Genomic DNA, 22,978 nt, shown 5'->3' on the forward strand with positions numbered 1-22,978 from the left:
ACTACTGTCCTTGACCGGCCCCAATCTTACTCTAGTCATTCTTTTATTCCTGACATACCTATAGAATGCTTTAGGGTTTTCCTTGATACTACCTGCTAAAGACTTCTCATGTTGCCTCCTGGCTCTTCTTAGCTCTCTCTTTAGGTCCTTCCTGGCTCACTTGTAACTCTCAAGCGCCCTAACTGAGCCTTCACACCTCATCTCTACATAAGCCTCCTTCTTCCTCTTGACAAGAGATTCAACTTCTTTAGTAAACCACTGTTCCCTCGCTCGACCACTTCCTCCCTGCCTGACAGGTACATACTTCTCAAGTACACGCAGTAGCTGTTCCTTGAACAAGCTCCACATATTGTGCCCAGCCCCTGCAGTTTCCTTCTCCATCCTATGCATCCTAAATCTTGCCTCATCGCCTCATAATTGCCTTTCCCCCAGCTATAACTCTTGCCCTGCGTTATATACCGATCCCTGGAGGATACTGGAGGAACAGCACCTCATATTCTGCCTTGGAACCCTACAAGCCAATGGCCTCAATGTGGACTTTACTAGCTTTAAAATCGCCTCACCCCCCCGACCTCATCCCAAGACCAGCACCCCTGCTCATCCCCGCCTCCTTGACCTGTCTGTGTTCTCTCCCTCCTATCTGCTCCTCCCCCCCCCCCTGACCACCCCCCCCCCCCCCCTCGTACCTACACTCACTTTTACTAGCTTCATCCCCACCTCCTTAGCCTGTCCGTCTTCCCTCCTACCTATCTGCCCCTCCCTCCTCACTGACCAACCCCCATCCCAACTTCCTACCTACACTCACCTTTACTAGCTTCATCCCAGCCTCCTTGACCTGTCTGTCTTCTGTCCCATCTATCTGCTCCACTATTCACCTTCTATCACCGCCCCAACCCTCTCTATTTATTTCAGAGCCCCCTTCCCCTTCCCCATTTCTGAAGAAGGGTCCAGACCCGAAACATCAGCTTTCCTGCTTCTCTGATGCTGCCTGACCTGCTGTGTTCCTCCAGCTCCACACCTTGTTATCTTAAAAAGACTAGGATTGTTTTCACTGGAAAGACGGCGGCTGAGAGGGGACCTGATAGAGGTCTACGAAATTATAAAAGGCATTAACAGGGTGGATAGTCAGAGGCTTTTTCTCCAGTGCTGAAGTTTCAATTATAAGGGGGCACAGGTTCAAGGTGAGAGGGCAAAAGTTTAATGGAGATATACGGGAAAGTTTTTCACTCAGAGAGTGGTAGGAGACTAGAATGCACTGCCAGAGGAGGTGGTGGAAGCAGGCACTTTAAGAGGCGTCTGGATATTTACATGAATAGGGAGGGATAGAGGGATATGGACTGAATAAGGGCAGGGGTTTGTTTTTTAGTTTAGTCAGGGCATGATGATCAGCACAAGCTTGGAGGGCCGAAGGGCCTGTTCCTGTGCCTTCTGTCTCCTGTGCTTCTCTTTTGTTCTTTGTTCTCTTGATTGTTGGAGACTCGATATGCAACTGAGATGCTTGTAAGAATCCTGCATAAATCCTGATGTGTGGACCAATGTGGGATTTGCCTTCAAAGTTCCAATTTCCAATGGCAATTGCCCTGCTGCCTGCAACCCTCTGTGAATGTTTCCAACTCTGCAATAGAGTTACAGACTTTGCTGCAGTATTTGCCCTGTCAGATTAAAACTGATTCTAATATTTGCATAACTGTGATCCCTGACACCTCTCCCCGTCACTTCATATGACCCCTTAACTAAACCCCAGACACACTAGCCAACAAGGCCCCTGACTTCTTTAATTATCTCCCAGTCTGACCACCCGACCTGCAACCTTTTGACTCAACCCAACCAACCACCAAATCACCTTACTACCCCTACAACCTAACTACCTTTCCTGACCTGAACCTTACATCCCCACCACCTGTGGGACCAGAATACCCCTCCAGACTTGACTAACCCTCCCAATGGACTACCAATTCAACCCTACACAACCAAACATTCCAATCTGACCAGACCATCCTAACCCAACCACCAATACAGCCACCTACTCACTCCACCTATCCAAGTCATCCACGTATTCACATCACCCTGCTCATACCCCACCTCATTTACCTTTGTCCATCCAGTCCCTACTCATGTAAATGACCAATTCATTCACTCACTTACCCACTCCCTAAAATTGAAGCTGAAATTGCAAACTTCGCATACAGGGTAAGGCAGTCCAGAAACAGAGGTTTAAAGTGAGAGGGGAAAGATTTAAAAGGGATTTAAGGGGCAACTTTTTGATGCAGAGGGTGGTGCCAGAGGAGGTGGTGGAGGCTGGTACAAATACAACATTTAAAAGGCATCTGGATGGGTATATGAATAGTAAGGATTTAGAGGGATATGGGCCAAATGCTGGCAAATGGGACTAGATTTATTTAGGATATCTGGTCGGCATGGACGATTGGACCAAAGGGTCTGTTTCCATCGCTATGACTCTAATGACCATGATTGCCACAAGCAGTTAACTGACTGTATCCAAGTCTCAGGATTGATATCACATAATACCCTTGACTTACTGTGCCCCTTGGCAAAACTGAGGACTACCTCCCCATAAAATTTCAGCCATGGCCATTTTGTTGAAGCAAATGTTTGCTGCGTAACTGCTGGCACAGTCTGCATCTCTGAAACTGAAGTAGTACCATGTTGTCGAGCACCATGTCCATCCACTAGACTGAGCATTGCTGGCAAACATGACAAGTTGTCCGGGCTGTGTGTTTGTGATAAAAAGCGTAGCATGCCAGAAGTATTGTGATGCCCAAGTTCTGAATGAGGCTGCAATGTGTGAAAAGGCAGATGCTGAGGAATGCTGGTCAAGGTGGAGTCCCAAGGAATGAATGATGAACTGGAACCACCAGTTACTCATTCCAAGAATGTTGGAATCTAGATTGTCTCCTCTGCCTAGTAAAATAGCAGATTGCATAGAAATGAGGCAAGATCATGAAACAATTAGATGTTAAACACGCAAATAGACCTCTTCATACATATTTGTGAGATTCTCATCTTGCCGTTAAAGCCTTGGATGGAAAATTGGACTTTTTACCTTGACATCGAAAATCTTATTTTTCTGATCTCGCCCTATTTTATCAACTGATTTGGTGACTGGGCGGGATCCACCTTAAGTTTCAGTGAAATTCACATGAGTGGACTATAGCTTGCCCCCATACAGAAAATGGCACTTGCTCCCTGTAGTCTTCAATCTCTTTAAACTGAAGAATGTTCAATGATTTGCTCTCAACATTTTCTGTGGCAGCGAATTCTACAGGCTCACTACTCTTTGGGTGAAGAAATTTATCGAAAGATACTTTGTAAATCTTCTTGAAAATTCACATTTCCACAACTTCTGATAACATATTTGCATTTTTTTGCTCTAATTATAATTTCTGTGAGTAGGACTATCTTTTTTTCTGAATGATTATCAAACTTGTCCTGATAGACTTCCAAAACTTAGGTCAAGATCAAGTAGATTTATCTTATTTTAAGCGTTATTGTTGCTAAAGTAAATAAAGATTTATGTCCTCTGATTTGGGCTTCATATAGACCTCAGTTATGAAGTTAAAGGTTGGAGTTCCAACTATAGGTTAATGATTTTAACCTCCATTGTTTATAACATTAATTTTTTGAGACATGATGCAAGCAGAAAAAAAACACCACAGCATAAGAAATCTTAAATTTGTTTCTCATGATGTGGATGGCATGAGTGACACCTTGTGCTATGGTATTAATTTTATGATAATGAATTATTTTAGAAAATACTGTACAACAAATGGCTTTTTAAATCACTTCAAAGAGCATTAAAGACCAACCATCTACCTTGGACTGCAGTCACTTCTAAGCTATGCTGTATAAAAGTGACACTTCCTTTTTCTGAACATTTATTAGTAAACCAGTTGTTTTGTTTTACAACAATCCAGTTGCTTTTATTGTCTTTTCGTTTATTCGACTCAATAATTTATCATATTTACATTTCATAATCTGCAGGGGAGATGTTTAAACTCAACTTCAAAAACTGCTTGTCTGCCTAACTTCTTCTCTGTCTCTGGGTTCCATTTCCATCTATCGTTTACTCCTTCACGCATCAACACCGCACCAACTCCACACATCCCCCTCCTCACACCCCCAAAACCCCGCTCTTCTTTAGCAGAAAAAAAAACCTTTTCCTAGCTACAATCAGTTCTGAAAAGGGACCACTGCACTCAAAACGTTAATTTAGCGTTTTCTCCACAAATACTGCCAGACCTGCTGAGATTTTTCCAGCAATTTCTGTTTTAGTTTCTGATTTCCAGCATTCGCAGTTCTTTGAGATAGCAAGAACTGCAGATGCTGGAGTCAGAGACAACACAGTGTGGAGCTGGAGGAACACAGCAGGCCAGGCGGCATCAGAGGAGCAGGAAAGTTGACGTTTCGGGACCCTTCTTCAGAAAAGAAAGAAAAAGAAAAAGAAAAAATGAAGGAAAAAAAAAGGGTCCCGATCCAAAACATCAACTTTCCTGCTCCTCTGACGTTGCCTGGCCTGCTGTGTTCCTCCAGATCCACTGTATTCGTAGTTCTTTGTTTTCTTTTCAAAAATTGCTAATTTAGCACTATTAACACCGCACTAACATACCAATATATACAATGATTAAAGAGAAAAATGATGATTTACCATCCATACAGACTTCAGCAGATGTTTTAATATCTGAGGACAGCATGCAGGTGTACTTCCCTTCATCTTCAACACTACAATTGTGAATACTCAAACAGTGTTTCTTTCTGTCACAAATGATCTCGTACTTGCTGCTTGACACAATTTGCTGATCGTTCTTTAGCCATTTAACATTCATACATTCAGCTGAAAATTCACATTCCAGTTTGCCAGACTCCCCATTATGTATAGTAATATTAGAGAGTGGAATGGTGACAGTCACGGGAACCTCTGCAGAAAAGAACAAAATAAAATCTTAGTGATTATTTTATATTATGCAAAATTCTCTTGCAAATGCAATTACCATTGCAAATTCACAACACAATGAAATCTAATCTCATAATTATGTGTGACTCATAATTAAGTGTGACTCATAATTAAGTAAAATCGACAATAGTTTGAAGAAAGCATTTTTTATGTTGTTGAAGACTTCTGTGAGCTACTGAATGACAACAACTTGGACTACTTTATCCTAAAGTGATTTATAAAAGCTATTATCAAAAATCAATTAACATTGAACTACATAAAGAGATATTAGAAAAGCAGATTGAAAACATAGCAAAAGAGGTGGGCTTTTAGAAGCACCTTTTGAAGCATAATTTTAGAAGCATTTATAGGACAGCGTAGTAGAGAAATTTAGGGAAGGATTTCTAAATCTTAGGCCCGAGGCAGCCAACAGGTTTTGTTTGAGCCAAAATGCAAAAAAGGCTAAAATTGGACAGTAGGGTTTAGGAGTTTGAAGTGATTAGAAAGGAAGAAGAAAGCAGAAAAAGTTCCAGAATTGAGACATTGCCAGACTGGGACAACATAGGTCAGTGAACATAGAGGTTACTCATTACATATATAGGCCAGGAACTGGTTCTAGTGGACAATTCCTCCCACTGGCTGGTAAACTGGTGTGAACTCCATTTCACTTCTATGGGGAAGTCTGACAAGATTTTAGTATCCTCAGACACTTGCCACATTCAGGCATTCCATGTAAGCAAGGGGAAGAGGTTGCTGATGTGACCAATGATCCAAAGCCTCACCAAAGATAGCCACTGGATATGGCTGAGTGTAAGGATTGGTTAGGAGGTAAGGCAGCTTTCAGTGGAACCCCAGCCACCCTCTTCCTGTTGCTCGGTCTGTTGCTCAGGCACTGATCAATAAAGGATGCTCCACCCTACACCACCCTTACAAGATCACAGGAAAAATCAGACAGGGTTTCAGACTGGCCTCGTCGAAATGGGAAAGCTGATTTAAGTCCCTCTGAAGCCCTGAGCCACCAATGGGAGGGCTCTTGTTGCATACCTCTGAACAATGAGGCCCAGGTTTAAGCCCCACCTGCTCCAGAGGGGTATAATAACAGCTCCCAGCAAGTTGATTAGAAAATAGCTAAATTCCAATGAGGTCAGGGATAACTGATGTTAAGTGACTCCTCGGATGGTGATGGCTAGCACGAGGGGACATAGCTTTAAATTTAGGGGTGATAGATATAGGACAGATGTCAGAGGTAGGTTCTTTACTCAGAGAGTAGTAAGGGCGTGGAATGCCCTGCCTGCAAAAATAGTAGGCTCGCCCACTTTAAGGGCATTTAAATGGTCATTGGTTAAACATATGGATGATAATGGAATAGTTTAGGTTAGATGGGCTTCAGATTGGTTTCACAGGTCGGCGCGACATCGAGGGCCGAAGGACCTGTACTGCGCTGTAATGTTCTATGTTCATTAATGAATCTGATTGATGAACCTCATTGACAGCCCATCTCCAGCAAGCATAATTCCCACATTCGGCCTTCTCACCCCCAGCTTATGGGGAATTTTCCCACACTGGTTATCTGATGTGGGTATTCCTGCTTTCATGCTTGTTTCAGTTGGCTTCACTAAATTCTACCTGTACAATATTGTTAGTCAAGGGAGCATGCTTAGTGCTGGTACACTGAAAAAGACAGCTAATATGATTCCTAGCTATAAAAAGAGAGATAGATCAAATCCAATGAATTACAGACTAGTTGGTGTAATATCTAATTTATGGAAGAAATTAACATTTACAAATGTAATTTCCTATAATTTTCTTACAAACCTAAACCTACCAAATCATTGTTAACAACATTTTAAAATTCAAGATTTTTAGGTGTTAGGAAGTATCTTCTTTAATGGTGCTATGAGAAAGAAAATGTCATGAAATTAATATTGAAGTTGTCATTTTAACAGCAAATTTCCCAATTTTCATTGCTAAGAACCAAGGCCCTAAGGCAGCTCTTTTTAATTGTAAAAACCTGAAGTACATGCAACTGCATGCACTGCTTAAATGGGTCTGTATTCATAATTCTCACCCAGCAGAACCGTCTGCGGTAAATGAACGGGTTCTCCGGCGCCAGCCCTGTTCAGAGCTGAAACACGGAATCTGTAACCAGTGCCTGGTTTTAGGTTATCAACAGTGAACTCCATCTCATCAATCACTTTTGTGTTACACGGCAACCAACTGTCGCTGTCAGTAGGTTTCATTTCAACAAAGTAGCCTAGTATAGCACCACCACCATCGCTCAATGGTGTGAACCAAGACAAGGTGACAGACTGATGGTTTTTTCTAACGACCTCTGGATCTTCAGGAGGGTCAGGAAGGCCTAAACATGCAGAGTTAGAATCATTATCATCTTAATTCTAGAGATGATTATTATACAAATAAACTTCAAACATATTATTTGGTTGTATAAATAAAATTAGAAATATAACAAGCTTCTTTATGGATAAATTGCATTAATTCTCAGATGGATTAAATTCACATATGCTACTAATTTGAAGATCCATAAACAAACTGATATATTTTGTCATGCATGTAAATACCAATTCTTTCTTTACCAGAGATAGATATGATCTTGAGACTAATGAACAGTAAATAAACCAGAATTAGTTAAACATTCAGCAAATAATATTCCACATTTACAAATGGAATCAGTACCTCATGCAAAGAGTTGTATTTTTAAAATTATCTCATTAGATTATTTTCAACACATTTATCTAACTATGAAGCAAAGTTGATTCAACAATTTATCTTTCCAGTGGCAGCTGATTTACCTAAAACTTAACTTCAGGGCTGAAGTCATTGCTATGAAGCGCTTACATTTCAATTTTTAACTTAAGGGTGGTGTTATAAGGCCAAACACCTTCAGATGCTTTATCAATGTAAGAAAGTAAGGAGGCATGGGATTCAGGGAAATTTGGTTGTCTGGATACAAAACTGGCGGTCCAATAGAAGACAGCGGGTGGGAGTAGATGGAAAGTATTCAGCCTGGAGCTCAGTGACCAGTGGTGTTCCGCAGGGATCTGCTCTAGGACCTCTGCCCTTTGTGATCTTTATAAATGACTTGGATGAGGAAGTGGAAGGGTGGGTTAGTAAGTTTGCTGATGACACGAGGGTTGGTGGAGTTGTGGACAGCGTGGAGGGCTGTTGTAGGTTGCAACAGGACATTGACAGAATGCAGAGCTGGGCAAAGAAGTGGCAAATGGAATTCAACCCAGAAAAGTGTGAAGTGATCCATTTTGGAAGGTCGAATTTGAATGCAGAATACAGGGTTAATGGCAGGATTCTTGGCAGTGTGGAGGAACAGAGGGATCTTGGGATCCACATCCATAGATCCCTCAAAATTGCTACCCAAGTTGATAGGGTTGTAAAGAAGGCGTACAGTGTGTAGGCTTTCATTGGCAGGGGAATTGAGTTTAAGAGCCGCGAGGTTATGCTGCAGCTCTATAAAACTCTGGTTAGACCACACTTGGAATATTGTGTTCAGTTCTTGTCACCTCATTATAGGAAAGATGTGGAAGCTTTAGAGGGGGTGCAGAGGAGATTTACCAGGATACCGCCTGGACCGGAGGGCAGGTCTTATGAGGAAAGGTTGAGGGAGTTAGGGCTCGTTTCATTGGAACAAAGAAGGATGAGAGGTGACTTGATAGAGGTGTACAAGATGATGAGAGGCATAGATAGAGTGGATAGTCAGAGACTTTCTCCCATGGCGGAAATGACTATTACAAGGGGGCATAATTTTAAGGTGATTGGAGGAAGGCATAGGGGAGATGTCAGAATAAGGTTCTTCACACAGAGAGTGGTGGGCGTGTGGAATGCGCTGCCAGCAGTGGTAGTGGAGTCAGGTTTTTTACAGACTTTTAAGCAACTCTTGGATAGGCACACAGAAGATAGTAAAATGTAGGGTATCCAGGTTAGATTGATCTTAGTAGGATAATAGGTCGGAACAACATCGTGGGCCGAAGGGCCTGTACTGTGCTATACTGTTCTACGTTCTTAAACAATAGGAGGAGGTGAAGCCCAGAAAGACTGGTGGACAGACAACGGACTGGGACAAAAGGAATTTGAAAACCCCAGCACTCCATGAGGGACTTCTGCAGAGTACTCCAGTTTTCAATACACTAGTATATCCAGTAGTTTACAGGTGCTCTCTTCTCAGTATCCAGGATTTTCTGAGCTTCTTCATGGATCCAGTGAGCCAAACAGCCAGGGCAATGGGATTTGCTACAATGACAGGATTCCCACAGGTTGCACACAGATTGCAAATATACTGCCATAAGAGCTTCTGGGATCAATCAGCTGTCTTCATCATTAGAATGAGTTTTTCACCCAATTAATGTGTAATTGGGTTTTGACCATTACCTTCCTCAACCTCATTCAACAAAGAAGGTATGATTTTGCAGCAGAAGATAAATGGAACTGAAATGTCTCCTTTAATCAGGAAGGGAAAGGCAACAGTGGTGACAGTGACCAAGATGTACAGAATGGACAAAAAGAAGCCAGGGTAGTAGTTAGATAAGGTAGAAGACTGTGTTAGAACAATCAGATTCTAGGCTGAGTGAGTTACCTGCTGGTTGTTTGCGATATGGGTCACACATCATTGAGTTATTTAAGTTAGATAGGGTTTTGTTTCCTTAAATAAAATGCCCTGCTTTAATTCAGCTCTGCTTGAGGCGGCACGGTGGCTCAGTGGTTAGCACTGCTGCCTCACAGTGCCAGGGACCCAGGTTCAATTCCACCCTCGGGGGACTTTCTGTGTAGAGTTTGCACATTCTGCCCGTGTCTGCCTAGGTTCTCTCCGGGTGCTGCGGTTTCCTCCCACAGTCCAAAGATGTGCAGACTAGGTGGAATTGGCCATGCTAAATTGCCCATAGTGTTCAGGCATGTGTAGATTAGGTGGGTTATAGGGGGATGGGTCTGGGTGGGATCCTCTGAGGGTCGGTGTGGACTTGTTGGGCCAAAGGGCCTGTTTTCACACTGTAGGGATTCTATGATTCTATGATCTAACGGTGTTCCTTCAATCATAAGGTCAGAAATGGGAACATTTGCTGGTGATGCACATTGTTCAGTACAATTCACCACTCCTTATACAATGAAATGGTCTGGTCCACGTGCGGCAAGTTCTGAACAATATGCAGGTTTAGGCTGATAAGTGGCAAGTAATATTTGTGCCACACAAGAGCCAGGTAATGACCATGTCTAACATGAGAGAATCATACCATCTCACCTTGACATTCAACGGTATTATCATTTCTGAATTCCCTGTTATCAACATCCTTGGGGGGTTAACATAAAGCAGGATAATGGTAGCATAGTGGAAATATCACCAGATTAGTCATCCAGCGGTTTAAGGTAATGCTGTGGGAGATGGATTCAAACCCCATTGTAGCAGCCACGAGAATACAAATTCAATCAAAATTTCTAAGATTAAAAGTAATGTTGTTAAATATCAATCATTAACAATTCATTAATGTCTTTAGGGAGGAATACTACCAACTTTTCCCTGTCTGACATATGGGTGATTCCAGATTCACAGCAATGCAGGCAACTCAACTGCCCCCTTGGTTAAGGGCAATTAGGGATTGCTAACAAATGTTGGCATTGGCAGCGACATCCTCATCCCATGAAAAAATAAAGAAAAAAAAAGGAGCTGAACACTGTTACCCCTATACAAGAACAGGTCTGCAGCTAGGACTTTGACAGCGAGTAACTCATTTCTTGTCTCCCCCAAAGCTTGTTCTGCATCTACAAGTCACAAGGTAGGAATGTGATGGAAAACTGCTCAGTTGTCTGGATGGGTGCTGCTCCAACAATACTCAAAAAGCTTGACACCATCCAGGGCAAAGCAGCCTGCTTGACTGGCATCCCATCCATTAGTTCTGTGCTATGGCAACAGCGTGTACCATCTACAACACATCTTTTGTCCTTCAACAGCACATTCCAATTAGGCCTCTACCATCTAGAAGGTAAAAAAAAAGCAGAACAGGCATGGAAACACGGCCACCTGCAGGATCCCCCCCAAAGTCATACATCATCCTGACTTGGTACTATATCGCTTCAGTCTCCCTGAGCCAATATCCTGGAACACCCTTCCCAACAGCACTACGGGTGTACCTACATGCCAAAGACTCCAGCGGTTCAAGAAGGCAGCTCATTACCACCTGTCCAAGGATGGACAACACAAAAAAGCCCAAATCCCATGAATGGGTATAAAAATAAACAAAATGAGTTAATACTTTCAATAAACAGTGGGCAAGATAATTTAACAGGAATTAGATCATTTAATTATCACTAACATAGTGAAATGTGATATAAATGTTTTCTATCTCTTTCATTCAGATCATTGCTTAACAATAATATTTGCAACTGCATGAGGAGAGGGAGAAAAGCTTATCACGAACATGCAAATATTTTCCCTCTGCAAGACACCAATTCCCAGCTAATATAAGGATCAATAATCACCAAACAGGCTAACTAACAAGCAGAATATCAAACCCAATTCTAGATGACCAATTTCATACTGTAGTTTCTGCCCCTAGTTTATTTCCTTCTCTTCTCAAGCTTTGGTTTTCTGTTTTCTCCCCTTTCAGAAGGCAGCTGTTCATCAATCTGCCATTGTCACCTTCTAAAGATGATCCTCTTTGCTCACCTCATTTGCATTCCACTTGCTTCCTGCACCACCAACCTATGTCATTTAGTCTCTCCCATCTTCCAGCCTACTCTTCCTTTTTGTTCTATCCCTTTTCACTTGCTTAAAATTCAGTAAATTTCTAATTTTTGCCCGTTCTGATAAATGGTGGTTGACCTGAAATTCTAATTGTTTCTTTCTGCGTAAATGCTGACTGACTGATGAAGCATTTCTATCATTTTCTATTTTATTTCAGACTTACAACATTTTGTCTAAAATGACTTCAATTGTACAACTTGTATTTTTATGAAAATTTTTATATTTGTATTATTTCTTTAAACTGATATTTTGATTTGAATTAAGATCTACTTAGGTACTTATCTCAAATGCCACAAAGAAGACCAAATTTTGTTCCTTTAAGTTAACCTTTCAACATAACAGTACAGCAAGAAAACTGTTTCAATAGCCTAGATCTTACCTATCTCAACAGGAAGAGGGAAGGGGAATAGAGAGGGAGATAACCACTTACTCTTATACCCTGCTGCTCCACATGACTGATCAAGCTTCAGATGTTAAATTATCAGTCATCAGGCAAGAAAGTACCCAATCATAGGTGCATTAGAAGTCTATTTCTGCCCAGAAACCTTTCCCCTGCTTTCTTCCAACCTTGCATTTATTATGACAGTCTGCTTTTAGATGCCGCAATATAGTCAGCTCTTGTGGCTATTCATAAATCTAACTATAAAATACTGTTGAATTTTCTTCCCAACTACATTCATATTGGACCAGAATCACACCTTGGTCTGAACACATAGCTTGTGGATTCTGAGAATCAGTTCCGTAAACCAGGACATTTTGCAGCAAAGCAACAATATCGCAGTTGCTTCTAGAACAGAGACTCCCTGCTCTCAGAATCAGCCTTTATTATTCATCAAATAGGTGGATTGGCTATGCTAAATTGCCCATAGTGTCTAGGGTGGGAAATGCAGAGATAGGGTAAGGGATGTGTCTGGGTGGAATGCTCTTCGGAGGGTCGGTGTGGACTCGATCGACCAAATGGCCTGCTTCCACACTGTAGGGATTCTATGTTCTAAATGCACAAAAAATGTCATTAAGTATCATTAAGACACTGTCACCTTCCCCAGCAAAACCTGCTGAAACACTCAAACATGCTGCTGGTGGCAGGGTCTTTCTACTATCACTCTGTCGCCTCGATTTAGCTGGAATTAAAAGAAGTGAAAAATTCTTTGAAGTTCAATGCCTGAAAATTGCTGCAGGCAATGAAAAATTGCAGACAGCTGGGCTGTTAACAAGCTGAGTAGATTGTCAATGATGTCAAATGAGCATTTTGATTTCAGGCCCACATGCCTTCTACCTTAAAGATGACTGGTGTGATCGGTTACAGATCTGAGGTCATTACACAGCACCTTACGTCAGCACAAGGCGCAGCAGAAAGTCTAATTTAAGGATGTAAAATCTAGTAAAGCCACTCTCATTTAAGGACAAAACTATAGATTCATTGATGGTCCACTGAACAATTAGGGGTGGCACAGTGGCTCAGTGGTTAGCACTGCTACTTCACACGCCAGGGACTCAGGTTTGATTCCACCCTCAGGCAGACTATCTGCATGGAGATTGCACATTCTCCCTGTGTCTGCGTGGGTTTTCTCCAGGTGCTTTGGTTTCCTCCTACAGTCCAAAAATATGCAGGTTACATGGATTAGCTATGTTATATTGCCCATAGTGTCCAGGGAAGTGCAGGCTAGGTGGATTAGCCATGGGAAATTCAGGGTTACTGGGATGGGTAGGGTCTGGGTGGGATGCTCTTTGGACGGTTAGTGTGGGCTTGATAGTCTAAATGGCCTGCTTCTACACTATAGGGATTCTATGACTAGCCACAAAAAAAAAGCACTCTGTGGCTATGTAAGAACTATTCTTATGAGGGCATTTTGTGGAATCACCCTCTGAAAGAATTAAATTACCTGTTCTCTAAAAGTATAGTTTTGAAGAAACAAACTGCCTTGGACTTTCTGCTAGCCATGAGTGGGATTACAGCACATGTTCTTTTTACTGCACAATAATACAGCACAATTTTTGCTAGATTTCTTTCTAATATTAATTTTGGGAAAAAAGTAGGTAAAAATTTAAATCTTACTAGCAACTAGAACTAGCATTTTCCAAAAGGGTATGGGTCACTCATTGTTATAGTAAAAGAAAATAAAAATAGAAAAATATTTTGGAAAGGCTACAAAGTACATAGGAGAGGCACAAGGCCTGAGCCACAGACCCTGCCAGGCTCATGACTGAGTAGAAAGGGAGGTATGGAAGATACTTGATTGCATGGGTTATTCTGCAGTTCTCATTTATGGTGTAAATACTAGAGGATTTGGGCCATTTTTTGTGTAGAAGGGAAGGAGGAACATCAGACAGATGTGCAGAAGCCCACATGCCCTGAACAATTAAAATAAAATGCCGAAATGGGAAGAATGGAGGGGATTGGGTCAGGTGAAGGAAAAGTTTACATAAAGACAATAAGTGTGGGAAAGGATGAGACAAAGAATTTAATGATAAGAGTGCATCAATAAGAAAAGTTCATGCAAAACAAAGTGGATTAAAAAACAATTAAGACTGTTTTAAACAATAACAGGAATTGCTGGAGAAACTCTGCAGTCTGGCAGTAAACTAGGCAGCAACAAAAAATTTGTTGTAAGAGCTGCAATAAGTATATGAAAAAGATTAACTTAACTGAAGTTGATCCCAGAGGCAGACAGATGAGAAATTGTCATGGGGATTGAAGAAAAGGCAGAAATACTGAAAAAATATTTTGTGCCTGTCTTCAAAGTAAATTCCAACTAGAAATGGAGAGTGTAGAGTGAAGAAGCAGGCCATTCTACCCACCATGTCCTTTCCAGCCGACAAGAATTCAAGCCATCAATTTCACTTTTCAGCCCTTGTTCTGGAGCTTTGAAGGCAATGACATTTCAAATGCGCATCCAAAATTTAAAAGAAAAAACTTATGAGAGTTTCTGCCTTTACCTGCCTTTCAGGCAGCGAGTTCCAGATCCCCAAAACCCTCTGGTGAGAGAAATACCCTTAAATCTGCCCTAAACAACCTACTTCTTATTCTTGGCGATAGTAGGAACTGCAGATGCTGGAGAATCCGAGACAACACTCTACTTCTTATTCTTAACCTTGTTCCCTAGTAATGGACTGCTCAACCAAGAAGGATAGGGACTTCCTATCCACTCTATCCAAGCTCATCACTTTAAATATTTTAAACTCTTCAACCTATTCTGTTCTAAAGGAAAAAAACAGTAGATGTGTTGTATCTGGACTTCTAGAAAGTATTCAACAAGGTAACTCACAAAAGGTTAAGCCATAAAATAAGAGCTCATGGTGTTGGAGGTAGTATACCGGCATGGATAGGTAACATGGCAGGTACCAGCAAGTAGGGATATGGCATTCTTTTTCAGTTTGGCAACCTGTGACCATTGGGGCTCCACAGGGATCAATGCTATGACCACAACTGTTTACAATATAAATGACTTGGAGGAAAGATTGGAAATATACTGTAGCCAAAATTTCAGACAACACAAAAATAGGTGGAAAGGCAAATTATGCGAGGGGTACAAATACTTTACAGAGTGAAACTGATAGCTAAAGTAAATGGGAACAAAGTTGGCAATGGAGTTTAATGCAGTAAGACTTACTACTCTTACACTCCAACACCTTTGAAATAAGGTCCAATGTTCCATTAGATTTCCTAATTACCTGCTGTACCTGGCTGCTAGCTTTCCATGTCTCATGCACAGGTACCCCCAAATCCCTTTGTGTTGCAGCTTTTTGCAGTTTTTTTTTCTCTATTTGAACTCCTCCACCCTAGGGAAAAGACCCTTGCTATTCACCTTATCTATGCCCCTCATCATTTTATAAACTTCTATAAGGTCACCCCTCAATCTCGTCCGCTCCAGTGGAAGAAATCCCAGCCTATCCAGTCTCTCCTCATAACTCAAATCCTCCAGTCCTGGTAACATCCTTGTAAGTCTCTTATGCACCTTTTCCAGTTTACTAACTTCCTCCCAATAGCAGGGTGACTAGAACTGTTCACAGTATTCCATAAGTGGCTTCACCAATGTCCTGTACAACCGCAACATGACGTCCCAATTCCTATACTCAACGGTCTGAGCAATGAAGGCAAGTGTGCTAAACACCTTCTTTACCACCATGTCTACCTGTGACATAACGTTTAAAGGACTACGTACCTGAACCCCTAGGTCTCTCTGTTCGACAACACTCCCCGGGGCCCTACCATCAACTGTGTAAGTCCTGCCCTTATTGTTTGATAAATTTATTTATTTTTGAGAACGTAATTGATCGGATGGATAAATGGGAACCTGTAGATGTAGTACAACTGGATTTCCAAAAGGATCCTGATAAACAGCCAGAAAACAGGTTGATTTGCAAGATGAAGGTTTATTAGTGGGGAGTAACATATCAGCATAGATTGAGGGTTAGGTCGTGGGCAGGAAACAGGGAGTAGAGATAACGGGGGCACTTGCAAGTTAGGAGGCTGTAATTGGACTGCTGCAAAGATCAGTTCAGGGACCTTTGTTGTTAAAATCTATACAATAAGAAACAAAGAATAGCATATCCAAATTTGCTGACCATGCAAGGCCATATTGGAATGTAACCCATGAGATGACAGAAAGGTGTTACAAAAGATAGAGGTAGACCAAGTGAATGGGCAACAGGATGGCAAATGGAGCATAATGGGAGCAAGGATATGGTTATTTACTTTGGTTGTGTGAATAGAAAAGGAGAATATACATTTTAGCAGGTATTAAACTTTTACACGTTTGTCTAAAGAACCTTAGATGTCTTCATATTGAAATAAATAATGTTAGCATGCAGGTACAATATTTCTGTATTGCAATGGGATTGGACTTTGAAAATAAGAAAGTAATGCTACTATTGCTTTGGTGAGGTGACACCTGACCTGCATATTTAAGGAGAGGTATACAGCCTTAGAGACAGGATAGCAAAGGTTCACTAGAATGGATGACAGAACTGTCCTATAATGACAGGCTGAGTAAATAAAGCTTTCACTGTCTGCAGTTTACATGAATGAGAAGCAATTTCATTGAAACATGCACCGTTCTGGCGAGGTTTAACAGGGTAGACACTGACATGTTATTTACCTTGGGTGCGGAATATAGAACAAAGGAAGCACAATTTCAGGATAAGGGGCTAATCATTCAGGACTGCAATGTGATGAAATGTTTTTATTCAGAGATTGTGGATCTTTAAAATTTCCCAACCCAGAGAGTTGTGGACGCTACCTAGTTGAATATAACCAAAGGTAAGGTCGATAAATTTTTTTTCCTGATCTTTCAAGAATATGTAGAGTGGGTGGGAAAGTTGAGTTTAGGCAAGAGATCAGTTACAATGGCATAGGAAGGCAAAGCAAGCTTGAGGTTTACTGATGTTTCTATTTCTTATGTAGCGTCAGGTAGTCCAAGAACACCAACCAGCTTCCTCTGGACTGGACTATTAGGATTTTCAACCTTCTGCTAACAGCTGCACATTCAATCTTTTAAAACTTGTAAACAGTGTAATAAATCCAAAATGCATGATTTCACTGATATCAAAATTTAGGACCTTACCAATAACAGTTAACTTTGCTGATGTAATGGCATCTCTTGAAGCAAAAGTTATTTCTCCAGAATGATTTAATTGGGCATTTTTTAGAGTAAGTTTGTGTGTGTTCCCCTCTGCCTTTAGTTCCCAATGTTCATCGGATTGGATATCAGTTTCATTCAGATACCAGGTCACTTCAGTAGTAGGGACCACTTCACTCAATATACATTCAAATTCAGCATCATTGCTTTGAACCACTTCAGTATTGCTTAAAGTCTTCAAAATGTTAACGTGCCATCCTACATAAAAGACAAATATAAATATGAAAAATGCAAAGTAACATCCTTTACAGCTGTAGTGACAAGTATCAAGTCAGTTTGAATGCAAGTAAAGTTACGTTAGTTTAATCAATTACAAGAAAACAATGCTTATGGTTAAACATTTTCCATTATGTGGGCAACTGCAATTAGAATTTTTTCTCCTCTATTATTATAATAATTGAGGATCAATTAACTGTAGAGGACTAGTTTCCTCTTGATTACCTGCAGAACATTTTACAACATGGAAGTCACTAATATTCTTTTACCTTTAACAGTCAGGTAGGCTGATGACATGGCATTTCCAGCTACAAAGGTCACACGACAGCTGTCTGAGGGGGTTAAATTCTTCAAAAGCAACAGGTGTCGTTTCCCAGCTTCAAGGATTGCTATTTCTACATTTTCAGACTGTGAAATGGCAATGTCATCCATTAGCCACTTGTAATCATGTAATTCTGGTCTGGATAAGCGGCATTCAAACAAAGCTTCACCGCCCTCTGATGTATCTACATTTTCCATCCCTTGTAGAATATCAGGTTGCTTTGCTGATTAAAGAAAATAAAAATACCACAGTGATTCTCATTATCACAATGCAATATTTTTTGGATCAATCTTGTATTCCTTAAAATGAGGGATAATCAAGTTTGAAAACGGAACATAGAACCATTTCAGATACCAAGTGTTAAAGGACTCCCAGGGTAAGCATGGCATGATTAAGTGCAGAATAAAAAATCCTCTAGTCTCACTAACATTGTGCATTACTTTCTACTTAAATATTGCTACTGCATAAGTATGACATTTCCTACTTCATGCATCAGCCATCTTAATAATTTCTGTGACTGGCATTTCAAATCTGTGCTGCATTAGCTGTGACCCAAAGGTAAGGGTAAAATAGGACCTTGCAATTTACTTTAAAAGGCTTTGCACTATAACTGAATGCTTAAATATAAATCTGGGATTGAATATTACATGTAAATCATTGAATATGTTAAATTATAAAAGCAACAAAAATGCAGAAAAAATTTTGAGTCATATGTTTAATGAATAGTGTACCAGTATGTATAGAATGGACAGAGGTTCATCTTGGTTGGTGGCACAAAGTGTGTGACACAGGATCAGCTGCCATACTGCTAGCATCCAATGTCGGTTCCATTGCACTCCATGGAATTAAATATCAGGATTAAGTAGTTAGCCTGATATTACCTGTTTTGCATCACAGTCCAAGAATAATTTGCTGGAATTGCTGGATGATTATAGATTCAGTAATTCAAGCAATGAGTAATCATAGCAAATTTTCAGTTCTAATGTCTCTGCTGAGATTATGAAGAAAGACAAAGAAAAGTCAGAATATCTGGGTGGGAAAGAAAATATATGGAAATGCCTTATTCTACTTTGAACAAGAACAGGCAGGGAAATGCTGCTATAAAGAGCAGGGGAGGTAGTCTGAAATGTATGTGTTTCAAAGCGAGAAGTATAACAGGCAAGGTAGATGAATGCAGAGCTTTGGTTAGTACTTTGAACTATGACATTATTGCTACTATGGACACTTGGCTGAAAGAAGGACAGGACTGCCAGCTGAATGTCCCAGGATTTGGATGTTTCAGGTGTGATAGAAGGGGATGTTAAAGGGATGGGGGAGTTGCATTACGGGTAAAGAAGTATCTCACAGCTGTACTGAGGGAGGATACAGTAGAGGACTCATGCAGCAAGGCAAAATGGGTAGGACTCAGGAATAGGAAAGGAGAAATCACAAAGCTGGGGAGGTATACTACAGGCCTCCCAACAGCCAGAGGGAGACAGAGGAGAAAATATATTGACAAATTTTGGAAAGATGTAACAACAGCAGGGTTGTAGTGGCGGGTGACATTAACTTCCCCTATATTGACTGGGACTCAACTTGTGCTACGGTCTTGGATGGGGCAGAATTTGTGAGGACCATTCAGGAAGGTTTTTTGACATAGTATGTAAACAGTCCAACCAGGGAAGGGATTATACTGGACCTGGTTTGGGAAATGAGTCAGGCCAGGTGAGAAGTTTCAGTGGGGGAGCATTTCGGGACTAGTGACCATAATACCTTGAGTTTTAAGATACTCATGGATAGGGATAACAGCATTCCTCAAGTGAACATGTTAAATTGGGGGAAGGCGAACTACAACAATATTAGGCAGGAACTGGAGAATGATGACTGGGGGCAGCTGTTTCAGTGTAAATCTACAGTGGGCATGTGGGAGTATTTCAAATGGCAGATGATAAGAGTTCAGGAGTAGCACATTCCTGCAAGAATGAAGGATAGATATGAAAAGTTACGTGAATGTTGGACGACCAGGGATGTTATGAGACAACAAGGTGCAGGGCTGGATGAACACAGCAGGCCAAGCAGCATCATAGGAGCAGAGAGGCTGACGTTTCGGGCCTAGACCCTTCATCAGAAAAGGGGGAGGGGAAGGGGGTTTTGAAATAAATAGGGAGAGAGTGGGAGGCGGATAGAAGAGGGATAGAGGAGAGGATAGGTGGAGAGGAAACAAACAGGTCGAAGAGGCGGGGATGGAGCCAGGAAAGGTGAGTGTAGGTAGGGAGTTAGGAAGGTCTAGGCCCGAAACGTCAGCCTCTCTGCTCCTATGATGCTGCTTGGCCTGCTGTGTTCATCCAGCCCTGCACCTTGTTGTATCAGGGATGTTATGACCTTGGTCAAAAAGAGAAAGGAAGCATACATAAGGTTTAGGAAGATGCGAACTAACGAAGCCCTTGAAGTATATGTGGAAAGTAGGAAAGGACTTAAACAAGGAATTTGAAGGACTAAAAGGGTTCATGAAAAGTCATTAGCAAACAGGAATAAGGAGAATCCCAAGGCAAGGGGGTAGCCAAGGAAAGGGTTGGCCCACTCGAGGTCAAAGGCGGGAAGTTAAGTGTGCAACCACAAGAGGTAGGTGAGGTCTTAAACAAATGCTTTGTGTCAATATTCACCAAGGAGAAGGAATTGGTGGAGGATGATCTCAGGGAAGGGATCGTCAAATATATAAGCCAAATTGCTATTAAAAAGGCTCAGGTGTTGTGCATGTTAAAAAGTATTGAGGTAGATACGTCCCCAGGTCCTGATGGGATCTTCCCAGAATGTTCAGGGAGGCAAGAGAAAAAAATTGCTGGAGCATTGACAGACATCTTCATATCCTCTTTGGACACAGGTGAGGTCTCAGAGGACTGCAGAATAGCCAATATCGTTCCATTGTTTAAGGGTAACAGGGATAATCCTGGAAATTACAGGCCTGTGAGCCTCAAGTTGGTGGTAGGGAAATTATTGGCACATTTCTTATTCATGTACTTATCCAAATGTCTTTTAAATGTTGTAACTTTACCTGCATCCACCACTTCCTCCGGCAGTTCATTCCACATACGGCCCACTCTCTGTGTAAAAAGGTTGCTCATGTTCTTCTTAAAACTTTCTCCTCTCATTTTAAAAATATGCCCCCTAGTTTTCAACTCCCCTGTCCTAGGGAAAATCGTTGGCAGTGAGTTCAAAAACCAGGAGTCATAGATTCAAGTTAAGTGGCAGAAGTATTAGAGGGGACGTGAGGAAAACCTTTCTGCACAGACGGTGATGAATGTCTGGAATTTGCTGCTTGGTTTGGTGGTGCAAGCAGATACCCTAAAGTCTTTCAAAAAATACCTGGATCTGCGCCTTAAGCCCTTTAGGCTGCATGGGTATAGGCCATGTGCAGGAAGATAGCATTAGAAAAGGCATCTCAGTGTCTTTGGGTCAGCATCATCTATATGGGCTGAGTGGCCCCCTTCTGTGGGCCATTCTATGGTTCCAAATGATACCCTAGCCGGTGATGTCCGCATCCTATGAATTTTCTTTTTTAGAAACCATACAGGATGAAATACACAATCTGTCAAAAGAAGGGTTTTACTTAAAGGATGCACAGAAACCACAGAAAAGTTATGGCTGAAAAAAAGGTCATTCGTTCCATCCTGTCTGTGCTGGCAGAAAAGGAGAACAAAAACTAGCCTCTCATTCTGATCTCATCTTCCAGCACCTGCAGTCTTGCAGGTTACAGACTTGTGTTTTCAGATGCAAATCCAGGAACCTTTTAAACGAGTTGAGGGTTTTTGTCTTTGGTAATCTGTGCATGATCAGGAAGGATATCACATCCGGAGTGAGACACAACCCAAATGTATATATAGTTCAGGGAATTTACAGGCAGCATGGGAATTCATTGCAGAGGGGAAGAGGTGCTTTTTGCTTGTTTTCTTGGTTCATAATTTGTAAAGCGTTTTTACAGGATAAATTGATGCCAGGGATCAGGGGCCCAGCACAAAAGAGACAGTGACATCACAGTTCACTGATTGTTAATAGCTACTTATTTGACTATTTATTATAGGTCACTTTCAGATTGAAGGTAAATGGGTGAAATATTTGCAGGTTACAAACTAAGAGACCAGTGGGAAATTTTTAAGACAAATTAAAAACTATGTAAACAAGCTGAGATGCAGGGCCAGGTAATGTGTGGTACCTGAATAATATGGGAGCTGATGGACCCCACTGTAGTTCATGGTGACCACATCTGTAGCAAGTGTTGGTTTCTGGAGGTACTCTGGCTCAGAGTTGATGAGCTGGAGCCTGAGCTTTGAATACTGCAACACATCAGGAAGGGGGAGAGTCACCTCGATGCTGTGTTTCAGGAGGCAATTACACCCCTTAGATTAACTACCTTGAACTCAAGACAGTAGTCAGGTGCAGGAGGGTGTGACAATGAGCAAGGCAGGTAGAGAGATTTAGGAGGTAGTTCTGAAGGAGCCTCAGTCCTTGAGCTTGTCTAATCGGTTTGAGATTCTTGTTCTCTGTGTAGATGGAAGTAGGGGCTACAGACAGAATGAGCAAACTGACATTAATGGGACAGCAACCCATTCAAGAGGTGGGGAGGAAAGACAAATGTAATTGTAATTAGGGTTAGTGTAATCAGAGGAATAGACTCTTCTCTGTGGCCAGGACCGAGAATCCCAGAGGCTGTGTTGCCTGTCTGGTGGATGGGTTCAGGGTATCTCATCTGGGCTGCAGAGAAACTTAGAGTGGGAGGGTAAAGATCCAGTTGCCGTGATGCACATAGGTACCAATGACATAGGCAGAAAGAGGGAAGAAGTTCTGCTGAAGGAATATGAGAAGCGAGAGGCTAAATTAAAAAGCAGAACTATAAAGGTAATAATCTCTGAATTACTACCCGAGCTAATTAGCACAAGGTCAACAAGATTAAAGAGCTAAAACCAAAACTTCAAGACAGTCAAAGGGCAGAGCTGAGTACCATAGCCATCATTAAGGAGTAGGTGCTGGGGAAGTTGAAATGCCTGAAGGTGGATAAATTACTCAGACCAGGTACAGTGCACCCCAGGGTTCTGAAGGAGAAAGCTGAGGGG

General features: G+C 41.5%; 1 protein-coding gene across 1 annotated transcript in view; it reads right to left on the reverse strand.

Annotated features, from left to right (window-relative positions):
- Positions 1–22,978, reverse strand: part of obscnb (obscurin, cytoskeletal calmodulin and titin-interacting RhoGEF b) — a 583,513-nt gene that overhangs the window by 123,023 nt on the left and 437,512 nt on the right. Inside the window, exons 53-56 of the mRNA XM_048618408.1 lie at positions 17,839–18,114; positions 17,279–17,551; positions 7,020–7,310; positions 4,667–4,936 (exon numbers count right to left, since the gene is read on the reverse strand). Of these exons, the coding sequence (XP_048474365.1) occupies positions 4,667–4,936; positions 7,020–7,310; positions 17,279–17,551; positions 17,839–18,114 (1,110 nt within the window). The remainder of the gene's footprint in view (positions 1–4,666; positions 4,937–7,019; positions 7,311–17,278; positions 17,552–17,838; positions 18,115–22,978) is intronic.

The sequence above is a fragment of the Rhincodon typus genome, chromosome 2, assembly GCF_021869965.1.
Source record: "Rhincodon typus isolate 14 chromosome 2, sRhiTyp1.1, whole genome shotgun sequence".
Lineage (NCBI taxonomy): Eukaryota > Metazoa > Chordata > Chondrichthyes > Orectolobiformes > Rhincodontidae > Rhincodon > Rhincodon typus.